The 21,192-nt window shown below is 38.1% G+C and overlaps 1 protein-coding gene across 3 annotated transcripts in view; it reads right to left on the bottom strand.

Moving 5' to 3' along the window:
- Positions 1-3,531: 3,531 nt before the first annotated feature.
- Positions 3,532-21,192, bottom strand: part of LOC131229729 (nuclear transport factor 2) — a 74,942-nt gene continuing 57,281 nt past the window's right edge. For all 3 annotated transcript variants that reach the window (XM_058225727.1, XM_058225725.1, XM_058225726.1), the window contains exons 2-10: positions 20,736-20,826; positions 20,491-20,628; positions 14,848-15,151; positions 14,098-14,336; positions 13,825-14,005; positions 13,273-13,394; positions 13,121-13,186; positions 4,857-4,924; positions 3,532-4,032 (exon numbers count right to left, since the gene is read on the bottom strand). In XM_058225727.1, the coding sequence (XP_058081710.1) occupies positions 3,783-4,032; positions 4,857-4,924; positions 13,121-13,186; positions 13,273-13,394; positions 13,825-14,005; positions 14,098-14,336; positions 14,848-15,151; positions 20,491-20,628; positions 20,736-20,826 (1,459 nt within the window). In that variant the 3' untranslated portion in view covers positions 3,532-3,782. The remainder of the gene's footprint in view (positions 4,033-4,856; positions 4,925-13,120; positions 13,187-13,272; positions 13,395-13,824; positions 14,006-14,097; positions 14,337-14,847; positions 15,152-20,490; positions 20,629-20,735; positions 20,827-21,192) is intronic.

Here is a 21,192-nt window from a genome sequence, read left to right as displayed (position 1 = left end):
GATGGCAGGACTAGCAGGACGTGGATTCCATTATGCATGTGAATCGTCTACCATTAAAAATTGTAAAGGGCCCTATAAGTTTTGGATCAAGCTTATAATTGTTTTTTTCCCTTCATCCATGTCTTTAAGATCTTACTATTAGGTTGGATGACAAATAAACATCATTGTGGGATCTAGAAAGGTTTCAACAGTGGAAATCATTATCCCCACCATGTCCTGTGGTATGATCAACCTGATCTTTGGATATGCTTCAATTTTGGGCTCAACCCCTTAAATTAGATGAAAAAATGGATGGACGGCATGGATAGACCGCATACATTCAAGGTGGTCCCAAATGAGTTTACTCAGTAAAATAAGAGTATACTGATCAACTCAATACGCAATCCAATTTCGCCGACACGACCTTGTTATTGGTTGTGCTAGCTCGTGGCCGCACAATGATCCATGGGTTTTATCTAAGTCTATCCACTTTGCTAGCTCATTTTATGACATGAGCTCAAAAAATGAGTAAGATCCAATCTAATGTGGACCACACCATAAAAAACAATGGTGATTAAACACCAACCATTAAAAACTTCCCAGGGTCCACTATAACGTTTATTTGATACCCAACTTGTTGATTATGTCATACAAACTTAGATGAAGGGAAACACAAATATCAGCTTATTCTAAAACGTTTATAGCCCTTAAAATTCTTTTAATGGTGGGCATTCAATAACTACATTTTCTTTCAATAACTACATTTTCATGTGGTGTGGTCACATCAATAGTACATGTATAAAATTTTCATCACCTTGCATGAATTTTAACAAGGCAGATAATGGTTGGAATGGATGTCACAAAGGAATCACAGTGGGGTCCACCCTCAACCTACTATCTAAGTAAGCTGGCCTTAATGCGCACGAAGTCTCATGCGATACGGTTCGTAGGAGACCACTATATATATATATATATATATATATATATATATATATATATATATATATATATATATATATATATATATATATATATATATATAGTTGGTCTATATTGAATATAATGTAGATCATAAAACGTACATCATGTGGGACCCACATTTAGTCACCTATCGCTCGAAAAAATCACTTAGATCATATGATCACCCAAACGGACCTTAAACCACAACCCCATGACACAAATTGACGACACAAAGCTAGAAACAGGTTTCGGTTAGCCGTCAACCTAGCGGATCAGGAAGAACATGGATGTGGGTCAGGACCCAACATTTCGGATGGATTTTGGAGGTTGCATCAAGATCACGCCCTAGGTGCCGATAGCAAGCCAGATCACACACATTTGGGTAGACCCAACTTGGCAACTTTTAAAATAAAAATAAATAAATAAATCACATACTACCATGTGAAAAATCACAAGAATTAAACAATTTGAGCCATCTATATGTTTGTGGCCCTCTTGAACCTCTTAATGCCCTAAAGAATCAGTTTTGACAGAAGTGGCTCCTATAACCATACCATGTATGGCTTGGTAAATAGATTAGCTATAAAAACAAAACCAACAAAAAAAAAAAAAGCCAACTTGGAAATGGATCCATCCAATCTGAATGATTATGCATTGGACTGAACAAGTGCTCCAATGAAACTAAGACCCCATCATTTCTCCAATGGAAAACTTCATACTCTGCCACATCCAAGGTAAAAAGCCAGCAGATAGGAAATGCTAAGTGCCACGAAAACAGAGAATAGTGATGGGGGGTAGTGATATAACACTTGCATACCTACATTTCAATTTTCAATATACAATTTCCACTCTTCTAACTAAAAGATTTAGAAAAAAAAAAACCATAGAAACACAGATCCAAATACTAAGATTGAGGTGGAATTTTTCTCTACATTAGACTGATTCAATTCATGAAATTTCATGATATTTGGGGTAACCAAATGCATCCTAACCAGTGTTCATAGTATCAGACATGTATCACCGACCGGAGATACAAAATCATTTACCAATATTGGTGATATTATTGCCCATACTTGGAATATCGCGGACTGCTTGTCATAGAAAATCAGTGCAATAGTAACCAAAATGAACTTATTTCATACCTATAATATTAACAAGAATAAAGTAATCAATTAACATTGCTTCTAAATAATTTTTTTTTTTTAAAAGTCATACATCCATCCATCCATGTACATATACAGACATCCATCCACGTCTATCCATCCATTCCATCCATTCATACATACATTCATTAATGGGAGCCTAGAAGCATGTGCTATCATAGAAAATCGGTGCAATATTAACCAGAATGAATTTATTTTATACCAATAATATCACAATAATATCATTAGGAACACTAATCACTTAAAGTTGTTTCCAAATAAGAAAAAAGTAATACAACAATCCATCTATGCATGCATGTATACATACATGCATCCATCCACACGAGTTAATACATCCACACATACATCCATCCATCCGTGCATACATATATACACACATACATGATCCATCCATGCAACATCCAACCATACCCACACATAAATGATCCATCCAACCATCCATCCAAACATAATACATCCAACCATCCATCCAAACATCCAACCATACATACATGATGCATCCAACTTCCAACCATACATGACCCATCCAACCATACATACACACATATACACACATACATTACTATCCATCTAAGCACCTGTCCATCCATCCATCCACAAAAAAAAAAAAAAAAATGCTTTCGAAACTTTAAATTTTTGGCATAAATAAAATGAAAGAGTGGTCGAAATCCACCCCTCAACCAGATCCCAAAAAAAAATTCCAACAAAAAGTAAAATTTTCTTTTTTTTCTCTAATTTTCGTAGTATTTACACACTTTTTCCCCTTCCCTATTTTTTTTCCTAAAATTAGGGATATGATTCACAAAAATTAGAGAGGACTTCCACTCCCCAAAAAAAAATCGAATTTCCTATTCTTTTTATTATTATTATTATTATCTTTGCAATTCCAACTCACCAAGCTTCTGATCCACAATCTCCAAAATAAGAGATTCAATCCACAAGAAATGAATAAGGTGTCAAAATCCCCCTCCCCTCCACTTGAATCTAGAAAAAGAATTTCAGAAAACTTTATCTTCTTTTTTTCTCAATTTTTTTTAAATCATGCACAAACTTGTCATAAATGAATGGGAAGTCAACTTATATAGGCAATAATATCACCGATACAAGCAGTGTATCATCTATACATGGTGATATATCGCCAACACAGGATTTTTTAGAATTTCGGTGTTATCAGCATCGCTGATGTGGCAATACTGATGATATCAGCAATACTATCAATAATAACACCGAAAATTGGAACACTGATCTTAATTCAACTTCTTTGATTGAGTTCAAGTCCCAACTGCACAGCAGATGGCGGCAAAGCCTGAGTTGGGTTCTTTCATTTTTAAACCTTGGTTCTTCTTGATTCGGACATTATATGGATAACAAATCCAGAATTTCCAAAAAACACAAAGCCGCGTGCGTAAATATCACTACCCCAAAAAAGTTTTACCCAAAAAAGTTTCTTATATTCAGGTCATCATCTATGCCAATAAATCTCAAAGAAAAAAAACCAAAACAAAAATCCCGAGATTACACAGATACAACCCTTTTAACCTAAACTCTATCTGCAGTCACAAAAATGCTTTTCACGAATCACTATAACTATGATATTGCATACCTCGGCTATACTGAGGTACTGAATCATCAATAACTATGCATTGTCGTCGCCCACTGTAACTTCGACTGTAACTTTTTTCAGACCGGAACAGCTGTGTGGTTTGCCCCTCCTGAACGGCCAGCTCTGGCATTCCCATTTTGATCAACCCGCTGATAACCGGTGCCACCACGGCCCGATGGGCCCCGCCCACGGCCCGAAAACTCACCCCGGCTTCCAAAGTCACTTCTGCCATATCCCCGGTTGCCAAAACTCCCACGGCCACGGAAGCTGTCGTTGTTTCGGAAAGCACCCCTTCCTCCAGTGGGGAACCGCCCTCTCCCACTACCACTGACTGGAGAAACCCGCAGCATTAGTCAGTGTGAAAACTTGGAAGCTCACTTGTACAGTACACGATGTCGGAAGTAATACCCAGCACAGATTTTATTTAAGATATAGTTTATCGATACAAAACTCAAATTCAGGTTTTTACCCGACTTCATTCCTTTCACCATCAGTTCTTAAAGAACTCCAAAAATTGGCATTCCAAATCCAGAGTAACAATTGAAAACCCACCAATTACTATCAGATGCACAAACGCAGATGGCAAAGGAAAGCGGCCCCGACATGTATGACGCATGGACGTGACATATTTGTGCAGGATATCGGCTGTTAATCAGGAGGGCCCCACAGGAATGTGCCCCAGACTAAGCATCACCTGGTCCAGTCATCAGTGGGCCCAACTTGTACAGGAAAAAAGGACTGTTAAGAAAGGACTACTAACGTTCCACATTGAATGCAACTATGTGGCCCACACAATGAATGAACCAGACTCAATTCTTGGGATTGCTAGGTTCACCATGGGGCCCTTGTCATGAATGGCCGAGATCTTACACATTTCCATGTCTTGCATGCTTGCAAATGGGCATCTGCAGGTAGCATTCCACTCGTAAATAATCACCAGAGCCAATCAATGACTCAGCTGAGTTTTATAAGAATCTGAATCTTATTGAGTGTGACTGTAATGAGTTAACTCAGCAGAGTCAAGTTGATTGGACAGTGCTCTAAAAATTCTCAAGTCGAAGCATCTTCAGTGCCCTATCTGGTTTCTTCTCTGTTTTTTTTTTGAAAGGATGGTGCCCTATCAAGTATAACAAATCCCAAACAATATTCACTTGCCTCGAGTTGTAGTTCTCTTCTCCTCAATAAATGCTTGGCGGCCCCCAATCATGATAGGTGAAGCCTACAAAAACAGTGGTAGCCAATTTTTAGAGACAATCAGTGTTCGAAGTATCGGTATCGCTACAAGTTTCGTTGGCCGGGGATACGGAAACAATATCAATATCGCCGATGATATCACTGATAACCAAAAATGCAGGAAAACATATTAAAAACGGTGGAATTTTTAGTGAAACTTCAGGAGATGTAAAAATACACATTTGCATATTTAGGGAAAAAAAATTGCAAAAAGAATGCATACATAATAAGTCTCCATTTTATGGGGGCCTAAAAGCATGTGCCTTCGTAAGAAATCAGTCTTAACCATCCCATCCATCCCATCTAATCATCCAACCTTCCATCTAAACATCCATTGATATTGCAAAATATCGACAACACAAGATGTTTTGCCAAGAAATCATCAACAGCTGGAAAGGAAATAAAAGATTGTGGTCTCGATATTGCACATGTTGCAATAACGATAATATCGAGATATTATCAATATTATCAACAACAAATTGAACACTGCACACAACCATATGCCCATAAAAAATTTGAAATGAATTTTTTTAATAAACAAATTTTTGGTGACATCGATACGTTGGCGGTATTATTGAAATATCGTTCATAGACTTATACAAGCGTCACCTAGAATTTACACAGTCGAAAATATTAACGATACAATGGTGATACATTGGTGATATTGATACATTGGCAATACAAGTGTTAAAGTCCCTTGATATACATTGATATGCCATCCCCTAACGGCTCGAGCTTTTAGAGAATGCGGTGATTTAACATGGCATCAAAGCGGATAGTCAAGTGTTTGAATCCCAGGAGTAGCAAATATGCCTCCCTAATATATTCTTTCACAGGGGGCCATTTATGGTGAGAGTTCTGTGTCCATCCACCCTTGCCTAGTATGTTCCCGTTCCCGTGCGGAGTTCCACCCCGCACATGCGGAAGAGTGTTAAGGGTCACTTGATATACATTGATACACCATCCCCTAACGGCTCGAGCTTTTAAGAGCAAGTGGTGATTTGACAACAAGCAACACTTGGAATCTACAATTGAAAATATTGGCGATTAGATTGGCGATATCAATACGTTGGCGAAACTTAGTGATACATTGTTGATAACTGAATTTTTTTATACCAACAGTGTTATCGGTATCGCCAAGCTGGAGATAAAGATAATATCGAGTATACTTCATAATATCAGGGATAATTCGAACAATGACAATAGATATTGGGTAATCTAGTGAATTTGAAGAATAATAAGTACTTTGAGAAAAGAAAAGGAAAAAAAAAAAGGGTACTTGTTTTCAATTTTTCTTCTTCCATCTGCTAAAGGTACTGATTTAAATAAAGTAGAAATAATAATAATGTTCTGTGAAGCAAAATTATAAAACCAAAAAGTATAGTAGTAAGCTAGTCCAAAACTTCTTTTTTCCTATCTTCCTTTTTTTTCTTTTTTCTTTTTTTTTTTGGAAGAGTTAATGATTGACAGTTGTCACTGTTATACCATACCACCAGTCATTACGAACACAAAGGGAAAGTGGAAAATGTTGGGTCCACGGAACAATGGGTGTTTAAAACTAATGTTACTTCCGCATACCATTGCAGTTAGGAGTACTATGTAAATAAACTAATTTTAAAACTTTATCAATCTTGTTCCAACAAGAGCATCTACAGTGGGGGCCCATTGTTAACATTGTCATACACATGACATTAGCAGCAGGAGGCCGGATGGTCATTTGAAGCATAAAAATACGGGATCTGGAAGAGGGTGAATTTATAAGATTTATAGTGGTTTTTTCTGGGAATTTTCAGTCTGGCTTTTTATAGGTGTTTTGCCCAATATATGAAAAGTTCAGAGAACCAGCCGATTTTTTTTTTTGGCTGCACTAATTTTCTGGGGTTTTTTGCGGAGATTTATCATATGGATTAGGTATGGCTGGACATTTGCGATCTCTAAGAACAAGAAATGTGCAATTCTGTTCAGATTTGAGTGACCTATATATTGATTTTAGTGGGAAAAAAATTGTCATACAACCCAATTTAAGACATCTGCAGGGTATGGTTTGGTCTTATTTGTCACAATTGAAGGTACGTATAAATGTGCATCTGCTTTTATTCCTATATGTGAGCTCTGGTGTGCTCCTTGAGCCGTGTTTGTGTGCCGTCAAGCATTGGGGGTGTTATGATACCTCTTCTCATTCAAGTGATGTTTCGAGTTCCTATATGATTCCGAGGGGAGTAAATGTACCAAGAATGAGTGATTATCCAAGTTGTAGCGCAGTCCAAGTCTCTTCCTATGTTCATGGGAGGCCATAAGAACTTGAGGCATATTGATGGATCGATTCCTGAACCCGAAATATCTGAACCCACTTACGCGGATTGGGAAGCAGATAGACATGATGATAATGAGATTGTTGCTCCATTCCGTGAAGGCTAGCATTAGTGGCACATTCATGTATTGTGAGACTGCTGAAGAGATTCAGGGCTCTGTGGCGGCCACATATTCTCAGAAAAAGGATGGCGATCATGTTTTTCAGTTTGACCCGTGAGATTGCAAATTTTCGACAGGAGTGGTCCTTGGGAGAGTACTACACGGCTCGTCGAGGAATGTGGCTTGAGCTGGGATACTATAGATTCAGGGCTCTGTGGCGGCCACATATTCTCGGAAAAAGGATGGCAATCATGTTTTTCAGTTTGATCCGTGAGATTGCAAATTTTCAACAGGAGTGATCCTTGGGAGACTACTACGCGGCTTGTCAAGGAATGTGGCTTGAGCTGGGATACTATAGACCAGTCTGTTCATTTTGTGTTCAGGAGCATAAGGTTGAGATTGAATAACGACAAATCTTTGATCTTTATTGTTGGGCTTAAACTCAAACTATGGGACCATTCGTACATAGATTCTCATTCAAGAGCCTCTTCCCACTACTGGGACAGTCTTTGCTTTAAGCAAGAAGAAAGTTGCCCACAAGTGATATTAGATACATCTTCTAGTTCTCAAGATCGATCGGCATTTTTAGTTCTGTGACGGGAGGTCACAGTGGACAGGGTCGTGGCGAGAGTCATAAAGGAAGATCTAATCGAGGTGAGAGGTTCGGATCAGGTAGCCATAGCATGGGTTGCAATACTTCTGGCCATAGAGCTGTGGTGATTCTAGAGGCAGTTATGGACATGTAGGTTGTGGTCATAAAGAGTGTGGACAGGGCCAAAGCAATTTGACCAGTGATGAGCATTAGAAGTTAGTTTGTACACAATGTGGTTGCCCTAGGCATACACAGGATACTTGTTAAGACATTGTTGATCAACCACCATGGAAGGCTTATGCAGCTGCAATTGATTCCTTGGACATTGCCCATGATGAAGCCAAGAGTCTATTATCTTCGAGTGGCACTCACCAATCTCTAGCTAAAGAACTTGTTGCTTTTCATCACCGTCTGGCATCTGCCTCTTCTAGAAGGGACCTCCACCTCTCCATCATCTCATGTCGCCTTCTCTCCTAGTGTCCCACCTTTTCAACAAGCTGGTAGTCTCAAAACTTATGTCTGATGGAAATGAAGGGATAATGGTCTTCCTCTCACTGACTCCCATCATTCTTCTGCTTTAGAACCAGGTATGAATGCTCAATCGGATTCTTTAGACATTCCTATTGCACTGTGTAAAGGACAATGGTCATATTCAACTCATCCTATTGCTAACTATATCTTCTATAATCCTCTTTCACATTCCTATTGTGCCTCTCTTTTCAACCTTTCTTCCGTCACAGTTCCATTTTGCATTCGTAAAGCCCTCACCTGTTCCGAGTGGAAACATGACATGCTGGAGGAAATGCACGCCCTCGAAAAAAAAATCAGATACACCACACCTCCTAGCTTTCTTCCCACAACTGAAAACAGGTCTATGTAAGCTTCACAAAGCTATTTACAGTCTCAAACAATCCCCAGGTGTATAGCTCAAGCATTTTTGTTAGGCACCAAAAAGTTTGGCTACTCCCAAAGTTGTGCATATCTGTGGGCATCTCTATGGTCATCGTCTATGTGAACGATACCATAGTAACAGGAGACGACCATGGTGTCATCTTGTCCGTATAGTCATTCCTTGGTATGGAATCTGATATTAAAAAACTTGGCTCTCACCGCTATTTTTTTGGACATTGAAGTTGTTCTCTCCAGACATGGTATTGTCATCTCTCAGCAAAAATAAACAGTTGATCTACTTCGAAACAGTGGACTTTGTGGTACTCAGCCTATTGACACTCCCACTAAGTAGAATAACCGCCTTCAGCTTGATTGTAGCGATCTATAACCTGATGACAGCATGAATCGACACTTAGTCAGTAAGCTCATCTATTGACAATTACCCATCTAGATATTGCTTATACCATGTGCGTAGGGAGTCAGTTTATGCATGCTCCACACTCTAGTCACTTAGATATTGTGCATTGAATCTTGAAGTTTCTCAAAAGTTCACCAAGTCAGGGTATACTCCATTCCGAGCATTGCTCAACTTGAGCTGGCTACGCTATACAGATGCGAATTGAGCTAGCTCTCCTTCCAATCACTACTCGACTTTCAAGTTTTGTACCTTGGTTAGTGGCAATCTAGCAACATGGAAAAGTTTAAAAAAATAGTTACTTACGGCACGCCCTAGTGCAGAAGCTGAATATCAGGCAATGGTTCATGTCGTCTATGAACTTCTGTGATTGAACACCTTATTGACTGAATTAGGCCTTCCAGTTTCTTCTTCCGTGACTCTTCATTATGACAACCCTGCTACTATTAATATCACCTCTAACCCGGTTTATCATGAGGATACCAAGTACATTGAGGTTGATTGAGTTTTATCCTTTAAAATATGGCATCAAAGGATGTTCGGATGTCATATCAAAAGTCTAACAATCAACTAGTTGATTTCTTAACAAAGGGAATTGGTCGTCGTCACCTGCTTTGTATGTATTCAAAGGTGGGCATGATCAATATCTATGCTCCTACTTAAGGAGAAGTGTAAGCAAATATGCGTATGTGTTATCTTTTTGTGTCATCCTTCAGAGTACCATATCTGTGTTTCATGATAATATAAGTGTTAACCGTAGTGGTCTTGGCACAAGTTGACTTGCCCTAAACTCTATCATTTTCCGTCACCCCTTCTCTTTCTTCCTCATCTTCTGCCTCTTCTCCTCTCTCTCGTACTTCTCTCTCCTTCTCATCTTTCTACTGAAAGCAGGAGCAAGAGCAGGAGTGTGTGAGCCCAAAATGTGATTCAAAGCATGAGCAGCGCCTAATAAGAAGGATCATGCAACTAGGTCCATGATATGTCTGATGCCTTCATCAGTTAATTTTAACGGTCCTGCCCTTCCTTTGACATTTAAGCCATGTAATATATCAATACCTATATAAGCATTTTCCATTACACATTGGTACCAATAGGGAAAAAAATTTATGTTACAAATGCCAGTGCTTTAGGTTTAATGACTATATATAACTCAAGACATGTTTCACGCTGCGCAAAAGTACGGCGGTCCTTAAAAAAATGACATCAACCGCTGTACTGAAATTGTAAGCTGCTATCTTGCAAATCAAAGCCACCAATGGCTACCATATGCTCCTGTGTCTAGCAGACAAGAATGGGGACTTTGTAAAGACGATGATCAAGTACTGTGTTATATATAGTCATGTAACCTATCAGTAGATATGCACAGCATCAATTTTTTCCTATCAGTACCAATTCATGTCAAATGCTCATATCAGTACCGATATATTACCTGACATAAACCACACAAACGACAAACTGAGGGCAAGTCAAAAGCCATCCGACATAAGCATGAAAGATGGTAGAAGGGGGCATCATTGATAATGAGTTTTTAGAGGGTGATCTTAATAAATATTTTTTAACTATTTCTTAAGGGTAATCTTGAAATTGTCCTAAAAATAAAAACCAAATATACCAATCCACCTATTTGCACAAATATCTACTGATGAGCTCCAAGAAGTTGCTCATAACACTCCAAACAACATTAAGCCATGGAGCTAATAGTCACAAGTGGGAGTGGGAGCAGGTGCAGATTTGGCAACAGAAGGTACGAAATTAGCTATTTTTCATGATCCAAAGAGTTGTAAGATTTGATAGCAGGAGTAGCAACCTAAGTAAATTCCTGCAAACATATTGGAAGACATGTAATATTGTTACTCATTGTGAATCATTTATGGATTGAATAGCATAGCCACTGCATCATCAGCATCAGCATCAGCATCTAAGCCACTGCATCCTGAAGCTAACATAATATCCATGAGAGGTTACTTCCTTTTTTTTTCTTTTTAACGGCGTGTCCTTGAGAGCATTATCTCAAGTCACTTGTAACACAGTGAGGTTTTAAAGCTGACCAATTCAGGGAGATGGCAATCCCAGATGAATAAAACCAGAGGACAAGTGGTTTAGGGCCTTTTTGGGAGCTTTGAAAGGAAAAGGAGAGACATTTTCTTTAAAAGTTATTTTCCAAGGAAGTGTTTGGAGAGAATTAAAAAAAAAAGGGGGGGGGGAGATTTTTAGGACAACTATGAAAACAATTCTTGGAAAATGTTTTCAACAAAAAATTGAACTCCCAATCAGGGGAAAATGTCATCTTCTTAGAAATTATTTTCCACCCAACTGCTTATCAAGCTCCCAAGCAGGCCTTATTTAAGGTTTTAAGGTCATTATGTTTAAGGGGTTTATTAGTTTAGAAATGGAGCTTCAAAATATATGCGGCGACACCACATATTGGACAACTGGGCAATAGGTGTATCCCACTATGTAATGGTCTGACCAACAGATACAGTCAATCAAACTCAACAGATGGAACACACATGTATGAAAATAATGGACAGTTTAAAAATTGCCAATAGCCCACATACAACGTCCATCTGGCGTGCCTGATTAATGGGCCAGTCTTCTTTTGGCTAGGACATCTATACTGATGAACAGGTCAGGTGTCCCACACATGGTGGGACATCTGGCCGCAGGCCAGTGTGCATTAGCAATAACTCTTACAAAAGATTTGTGGAGGCTTTCTCAGGCAGTCAAAGTGGAAGTGTTATAGGTGAGAGGTTGGTGATGATAAAACATTAGACAATGGTTTCAATGAGAAATCCGCAGGCAGTTTGTTATCTCAATCACTTGGAATAGCTATTGACCCTGTAACCATCGAGGAAACTTAACTCTCCGAAAAGGACCTGTTAAGGGTCAAGATTCTTCCAAACTGCTTGTCACTTCTACAAGATTTTCAACTGGTGCCACTCTCTTGGCAAGTGTTTTGCAAGTCCATTGGGCATTGAATGGAGTGGTACTTTTATACGTTGACTGAAAGAATGATTACCGACCGCAAGTATGAAAATTGCTTATATGTAGGAGTTAAAGAATGATTATAGTATGTAAATATCTATATGTAGGATTCAATTTCCAAGTTTGTCCAAGATTTTTGCTCTCATATTTCTGTCATTTGTTCATTTTCCATGACAATTTATTAAAGAAATTTTGGTTTGGGAAGATACGATAAAATAGGGAATCAACTTCCAGTTTATGATTTACTGGTAAATGGTTGGCAGCATGAGGAGACAAAAACAAATACTTTTAGAGCACAAATACCAAACCATTTGTAGATTCTGTGGAAAAGCTTTGTTGGATTTAAAAAAATTGTGAGCTAACTGGTCAAGTAGTGCCCTTGTCAGTAGCATGCTAAGTCCACCCACATGTACAACCCAGCCTCTACACAAGACAGAGCACATGCACCAAGCTGGCACATTTATGCAACATCGCTGTACATGTGGTGGGCCCCACCATGTGGGTTCTCTGGCCTCAAAATCAGACTACGCTCATCAAGAGGGTTGCAATGCATAAAACAAATGGATGGATAACTAGGCCAAGTTTTTTGCCATATTAGCTTTGCACTGGCCAATATGGGTGGACCAGACTACAAGATAGTACCAACTTGATGGGCGCCTCAGATCTTGTACATGAACACCACATTGGTACATGCGACTGCATAAAGGAGTTGGTTGTACATGCGTGGATTTTCCATCCTCCAAACAGAGGAGGTAACCATGACCAGAAGTTCATGACTCATACTCGATCATCTTTGAATATTATCAAATGACCAACGTGCCAGATGAGTAACTGATGACTTGAGTTCAATTTTGGAAAAGAGGTCATGAGGAGAGAGGCTCATATACCTCAATTACGTTCTGCATTGAACTTGGCAACTCGAATTCAACAAAGCCAAAACAAAATCCCTGTTGCTGCATGGGTAAGAGAATAAAATGGTGACCAAAAGCAATGCCTGATTGGAGAAGGGATCACAAGGACAAGGGTAACAGAAACAAACCCTATTACTTCTGACTTGGATGCCGCCAGGCTTAATAGGCCCGAATTTCCTGAACTCTTCATCAAGTTGGGCAACTGTGGCGTTCAAAGGCAAACCCCGGATATAAATTGAGTGACCCTCAGCTGCAAGGAACAAGTGTGCTAAACTTAGAAACATATATTACATTAACACTTCTAACTTTAACGTGCATTAATATGAATGGGAATTGTGGGTCTTGATGCACCAGGATGTAAATGATGCCCTGATGGGCCTGGTCAATACTCCATACAGGTGGAGCCCATGGCTTGGTGATCTGGACAATCGATCTAATAGGCCCATGTGGATGATGGACGGTAAAAAATCTTCCAAGTTAGATTCTAGCCTTTAAATGGGTGCACTACCAATACAGGGTTAAAAACATACAGCAAAAATCCACGGGGGGAAAAAAAAGTTCTTCTCTTCTATTTTGGAAGATTTTTTTGGCATGCCCTATCCACTGCAGGGGAGCCTCTTGTATGATCTCTGCATATCAATACCCAATAATTCATCGTATGAGAAAGAGAAGCTAAACACCTTCTTCGTGAAGATTGCTGCTTTCGGGGGTATTGTTGCTAGTAGGAGAGTTAATCACAGGTGCTGGAGCAGGTGCTGGGGGCTCGACGGACTGTCGCTCAGTATTTGCAGGTGCCACCCAGATGGCAGTGGTAGGTACATACACTGCAACAGGACCTGCAGTGTCCTTCATAACTTTCACCTGTTCCCAAGGTTCCACTTCATTAAGCAATATGCAGGAAGACACCTGTATGGTCTGGTCAGGAAAGGAGCATAAATTATCATGTAACTTACAATTGATGCATAAGACTTCTTAGGAGCATCCTCTTGGACAGTGGAAGTCAATTCAGTAACCTGTTGCACTTCATTTTGACTTGAATGAGCCGGGGGTTCCACAACAACCTCTTCTTCTTCAATGACAGAACCTTCCTCGTTGTCTGATGGGTCACAAACTTCCTGACCGTTGTGAAGATCCTCTTCGGAAATCAAAGCTTCGGGGTCAGTTACATGATGATCTGGAGCTGGACCAACCTCTGAAAAGTGAATACAAATATTAAAGACAAAACAAAAAAACAAAAACCAAAAACAAAATGGCTTCAAAGGAGATATAAAATGTTCGATCGAGCATTTGATCACCCAATAAATGTAAATGAGAGGTTGGCAATACAAATCATTCATATGGTGAGGCACATGGTGATACAAGATAAAATGAAAATCTACCCCATTGGCTGTTAAATGTCGACAACTGGTTCTAACCACCCATGTCCTTTGGATGGATTGGAACAATTGATAGGCGCCATGATGCATCATCAAATGCAGGCCACAGTTATTAGTTCATGGCTCATCCCATGAGAAGACTCAACAAATCATCTAGTAGGGGATATGGAGTGCCTAGGGACAAAGAGGTGGGCCAAACCTCCCCCATTCTTGTGTCAAAAAGAAAGTTATGTTCCTTTTGAACAAGGATCATAAAATATGCCATATTGAAGATAAAATTTTAAGAAGCAAAACAATAGAAGAAGAAAAGGAAGGAACAAAATTTACCTGGATCAGGAGTTAGAGGAGCACTCAGGGTATTTTCAGCAACGCCATTAACTAATATGGGATCAGCCTCCACTGATTCACTTTCGTCCACATACCTAAAAACATCATTTAAGACAAAGTAACCTTTGTCTTGTGGAGCGAGGAAGAATGACTGAGCAAATTTCCTTCTCACATTGTCCGTTCCAGTAAGACATCCAGTGACTAGAACCATCACTCCCCCCTGGTGAGATTCCTGTGCATCTGCAGTTTTTATCTCCACCTTGATGCCCTTGTATCCCAAGGAAACTATCTTGTCATTGATTGCCTGCTCCAAGAAGAATAACAGTCCAACATAACTTGTCAAAAAAGAAGTTACAAAGTTAATTTCTATTTGGATAATTAGATTTCTACATTCAGCATTTACAAGAAAATCATACGAAAATCAGAAAAGTTCAAAATGTCTGTTGTAATGCACACAATTGGAAATATATATGATTATACGAGCATAAAATTCTACAACCACCCTGGTTGATAGGGGCACCCTTTGGCCTTTGTATTACAGAGGTAGAAAGGATCAGTGTAAATACTTCTAGCTCCATAGCATAGCTAAATCAATCATTCAAAATCATTTCATGTTATTGTGGGTTGAGTTTTCCAATCGCTCTTAAAGTCGAGGAAGGCAAGACTACCATGCAGACTAATGTAACAAGAACACTCCCTGTTTTGAAATATTTTTCATGGGATCCAAGTGTGGAACACAAACCAAAATGTCGTCTATTGAAAAAAATAAAAAATTATTCATCTTTGTTATCTCAGTTTCTCTCCTGTTATGTCAGCATGTCAGTGTACCTAACACTTTTTTTCTGTGTCTAAATCTCATTACATGTAGAACTTTTGAAGGGATATGCACGAAAAGATGCAGCAAACAGTAGATTCAAGGTGTTCCGTAACAGTATCGGTGGGCGTAACGGTGCCCACCATTACCGATATGGATACACCCCATATCGGCCGATACGGGGTGTGTAATGGTGCAAATTTTTATTTTTATTTTTGGGTCAAAAAGTTATGGAAAAATATTCATTAAATCTGGAATATTCTAAATATTCCAAATATGCATTCATTTATAATTTGGAACATGTTTATGGTGGTGTAACGGTCCACTCTTTGGTGAGAATGCTATATCGGGTTGTCTGATGGATTTATGAACCTAACAACCTAAAATTAATTACAAACCTTTTATATTTAGTTTTCTAACTATATAATATCTATATAAATTTATTATAATAAATGTAATACCAAAACATCTTATATTTTCAAGTTTTCCTTTTATTTATAGTGCTAGTGCATTGCATACTTCGTGACTCACATGCATTTTATTTCAATACAGAGTTTAGGGACGTTTGTATCCTATTATGTAATTCACATACCTAACAGTTTGATATCATTTTCCCCCATAAATCTTTTAAAAAATTAAAATTAAATTGAGGTAAATATTGTTGCTGATTCGGGGCTGGTTTAGGGACCATTTGATGCCCCAAACTAGCCTCAAATTAATGCAATCTATTGGCACTTATCCCACTAATGGATTGGTGGACATTAATTGGACAGTGAAAAATGAAAAAAATCAAATGGTCCTATTTCAAAAAACAAGTGTTTGCAAACTAATGATGGAAATTGTTGGAGTTATTTAATTTTGGGATTGTGACTTAGCAACAATGGTCCCAAAATTTAATTGGCTGATTTTGAGTTAATATATACGTTGTGTATAAATTTTTAAGGCCATGTACTGGGGTCCACTCGATTATGTATTATATATCCATGTCATCCATCCGTTTTGGCAACTCATTTAAGAGCATTGGAAAAAAATAAGGTAAATCCAGATCTCAGGTGGACCACTAGTGGGCCAGGCGGGCCACCTTGATGTATTTGTATATCAATGCCATCAATCTATTTTGCCAACTCATTTTAAGGCATGGTCCAAAAATTCAGGTAGATCTAAATCTTCGGTGGACCACTAGTATCCCTTTAAAAGTGGGGCCCGCCTCAATGCATTTGTTGTATATCCATGTGGTCCATCCTTTTTGCCAACTTATTTTAGGGCATGGTCCAAAAAATGAGGTTGATCCAAATCTTAGGTGAACCACAAAAAAAGGATTTAATTCCCACCATTAAAATTTTCTTAAGACATTTTTTTTTTTGGATCAAGCTATTATTTGTGTTCTCCCTTCATAAAGGTCAAAGTCTATGTGACCTTATCAACAGGTTCGATGGAAAATAAACATTATAGTAGACAGCATGGATATACTACACATAAATCAAGGTGGGGCCCACGTAACAAAACAGTGCAAGTGCACTGTGCAGCATGCACCAAGGAACATTTTTAAAAATAAATTTGAAGTGCATGGCTGTGAAACAGCCACGCAGTCCATTCCTTTTTCCAATACTAAAATGAAAAGAAGAGAGGGAAACCGAAAAGAAAATAGGGAAAGAAGAGAGAGAGAGAGAGAGAGAGAGAGAGAGAGAGAGGAAGAAGAAGAAGAAGAAGAAGAAGGGCCGCAGCAGCAGCTCAAGAAGGAGGAGGAGGAGGAGAAGGAGAATGAGAAGAAAAGAAAGGGGGAAAAAAAAAAGTATGTTTTTTTTTTCTTTTTCTTTTTTCCTATTTTCTTTAGGCCCGTAATAGTTGTAACGGTACCGTAACAACCATTATGGACTGTAACGGCCGTTACGGGCACAAAAAAGAGGGGGTGGCCGTTACAACCCGGTAACGCGTAACGGTCACGGCCGTTACCGGCCGGTACGTAACCATTTTTGAACACCTTGAGTAGATTGCATAAGCTTTCATTGATAAAACCCAATTTCCAATGGGAAAAATGAAAAGGAAAAAAAAAAAAATTTGAATGAAATGTACAAACATCTTTATTTTCTCATGGTCTCCCGTTACTTTAAAATATCTATTTACGTCTAATTTATATATATTTACAAACTGTTTAGATCAATGGATATGACTGCTCATCCTAATGCAACTAGGAATCCTATAACCTATAGTGCTCAAAAGCACTAGAGCATTTCCCATATGCATTTCTCATCTGATGAATGGGTCAGCCATATGTACGTACATACATATGTACTTATGTACAAAGTACATATATATACATATGTATGCATGCATGTAACGGGTTGGACGATATGTGAACATCCATCCAGTAGATAACTTTCAGCATATCATGTTTGTCGACATGCCGACATCCAACCCATCCAATATGTTGGCCCCACCATGAGGATCACCTTGTAAAAAAATCAGCCCATCCACTCAACGAGAGGACCATGCTTGATATTTTGTTATTTATCAATGGCTATACATTACTTTCTATGGCATGGCCCACCTGATGGATAGTTTGAGCTATTTTTTGCACAACATGATTCTCATGATGGAGCCAACTTATTGCACGGTGTTGATGTCATATGCACTTAATAGGTTGGAAGTTATCCACTCATGAAATCTTTTCTTACTACATCCACATCCTTTTGGGCCTTCCGAACGACCCTTTAAGACTTCAACTATTACCAACTCACTCCTAACTGGCGATTCAAAAAAGAAAAGAAAGAAACAAAAATGGTGACTCAATGGGGGTGAGAGACCTGCTGGCGGTTCTTGGTCTCCATTGCATATAACAAACCATCTAAAGTCTACTTCCCCTCATCTTATTGCCTGTTAGTACCACTCCTAATTTCCCTCGATTCATTCATTTCTAATTCTATCCTTCCTCTTGCGACTCATTCATATCAACATCCTCAATTCAGCTACCCTCATCCGATGAACATGTTGTTCTTTAACTACCCAACATTTTGTTCCATAAAGCATGGCTGATTAGCTATCCAATAAAACCCATTGATTGTAATCAACCTATGTACTAGAATATTAGATAGTACTTGATTGTAATCAACCTATGTACTAGAATATTAGATAGTACTACATTGCACTTATGAGAGTTTTGTGCTCTCATTGCCAGTTCCAAGCAAGGATAAAGGAGGGGTGTTGCATCAGGTTGGCAGCCAGTGTCATGAATCTGAACAATATACATAGGTACATATGTATTATATACATAACAGAGAAAGAGAGACACACCCATGCAAACATGAATGCACACACGCGCGCGCACTCACGTATCATCCAATATAATACAACAGCAACATGTCAAGTCAACATTTTGTTGTACCTAACATGTTCTGCATCTAAATCACAGAACCTGTAGAACTTTTGGGGAGAAATGCATAGGAGACGGACGCAGCAAAAAACAGTAGATTAGATCAATGTTGTCAAAATCGTTATCGTATCGCAAATCATAAAAAGGGTTGAATCATATCGAATCGCAAATCGTATCATAAATCATAAGATTTTTCTGATTTAAAAATTTACATATAAAAAACAAATGAAAAAATATAAATAAGAAAAGATTAAAAATTCATTAATCATCCATTTCCCTTAATTGTACCAAAAAAAAATACATATCATGATATTATCAATTGAGAAAATGTATATGGTATATATATTGTGATATTAAAGGATTCTTGTCTTTTTCCTTTGTTTTCTTTTGCTGTCTTTCAAAAAAATTACCTTAAAAAACATACAAGAGTCCTTTAATAATTTTGTTCCTTTATACATTTCGTAAGTGTAGAATCATGTTAGAAAAAATGGCATTCAATTCCATTGTGAATAGTATCTTCATTTCTTTGTTTTGGGTTTTTGAAGATCAAAATCCCCACAAATATCCTCTTGGCTCTCTTTGTTTAAAGAAAAAAATTGAGGATATATTTAATAGGGGAGGCCTTTTTCATGTTTTATGAGCAAAAGGGTATGAAGAAAGAAGAAAACTGAATTAAAAAAAAAATTAAAATTAAAATTTTAAAAAGATTTTTTAAGTAATTTTTGGGCCCATTTATGTAATCTACGATTATCGTACGATTCGATACGATTATTTGGGATTTGTATTTTGGTGCACGATTCAAATCGTACACCCATATGATACAATATGAATCGTAAATTGTAAAGTTTTGATAACACTGGATTAGACCAGCTTTCATTGACAAAACCAATTTTCAGTGGGAAAAATGAAAAGAAATGAAGCAATAAACAAATATTAGACAATCGAAAGAGCGTGAATGACATGAGATGATAAAATTCATTTTGTTGTACCTACTAGCTTTTTTTGTGTTTAAATCACATAGCATCTAAAACTTTTGGGAGGAAATGCATGCAGAGATGCAGAAAACAGTAGATTACATAAGCTTCCTTTGACAAAACCAATTTCTGCAGTGGAAAAAAAATTAAAAATTAAAATCAATAAACAGACATTAAACAATAGGTGTGTGAAATACACAAGCTGATAAAATTTCCTAAAATAAGCCACTCAATGCATTCCCAGCTTTTTTATGTTACCTTTTTTTTTTTTGGAAAGGTGGCTTTGTTTATGTTACTGGAGAGTAGGTGAGTTTTAAGCTTTCATTTTTGCAAAACCAATTTCAAACAATAAGCAAACATTAAAAGACAGAAAGAGCATAAACTACGCACATAAGCAGATAAATGCCACAAACAAGCCACTGAATGCTGAGAGGAGGGAATCTAAGAGTGATGGCTAGCGATACCCTTCATTTCCACAGACTTACTTGCATGGTTTTCACAGAAGTCATAGCACCATTTGGTTCAGGTCGGCTCATCTCACTCAAATCGTGATAAAATCTGCACACCAATTCTGGTGATCGGTAAAGAATATGGTAATACTGTTCAACAAAGGCATTTCCAACCTGTGAATAAATTCAACAATAATTAGATCCACAACTAAAACAAATTACATTAGGGAAAAAAAAAAAAAAAAAAAGAGGGAGTGATTGTATGGAAGTATGATTTATACCACTTGGGCACCAGGACCAGCAGGACCCGATGTCGTTGATGCCATTAATGCAGTGAATCTACGAACAAAATGGTGCTCAGGCCTGAAATCTCTGTATTAATCACAAGGAAAGAGATGTTCGCCACCCAAAACAGTAAATTACTACTACTGAAATGAGTTATCAACAGAATTAAAATCCATAGTATAATAAACAGTCCAAGTAGCAGGAACTCCAAAACAGAAAGCATAAGCTAGGCTGCATTTGAGAGCTACCATACCACATTTGCATTGAACAGAATGGCCATTGTGCATAATTGGGCTCTTTGCCACATTGAGCTCACTTGCAATTCCTTTTTGTATTTGGATGGATGAGCTCACTCGCATGGCAAAGCCAGTTCAATGAACTTTCTTTTTTCCAATCATTCAACATTTCAAGACTATACGAATAATGCCCAGAATTTTGAAAATGTAGTTGGTG

Source organism: Magnolia sinica, chromosome 16 (assembly GCF_029962835.1).
Source record: "Magnolia sinica isolate HGM2019 chromosome 16, MsV1, whole genome shotgun sequence".
In the NCBI taxonomy this organism is placed as follows: domain Eukaryota; kingdom Viridiplantae; phylum Streptophyta; class Magnoliopsida; order Magnoliales; family Magnoliaceae; genus Magnolia; species Magnolia sinica.
The sequence above is the reverse complement of the archived record's forward strand: the minus strand, read 5'-3'. Positions and strand labels throughout refer to the sequence as shown.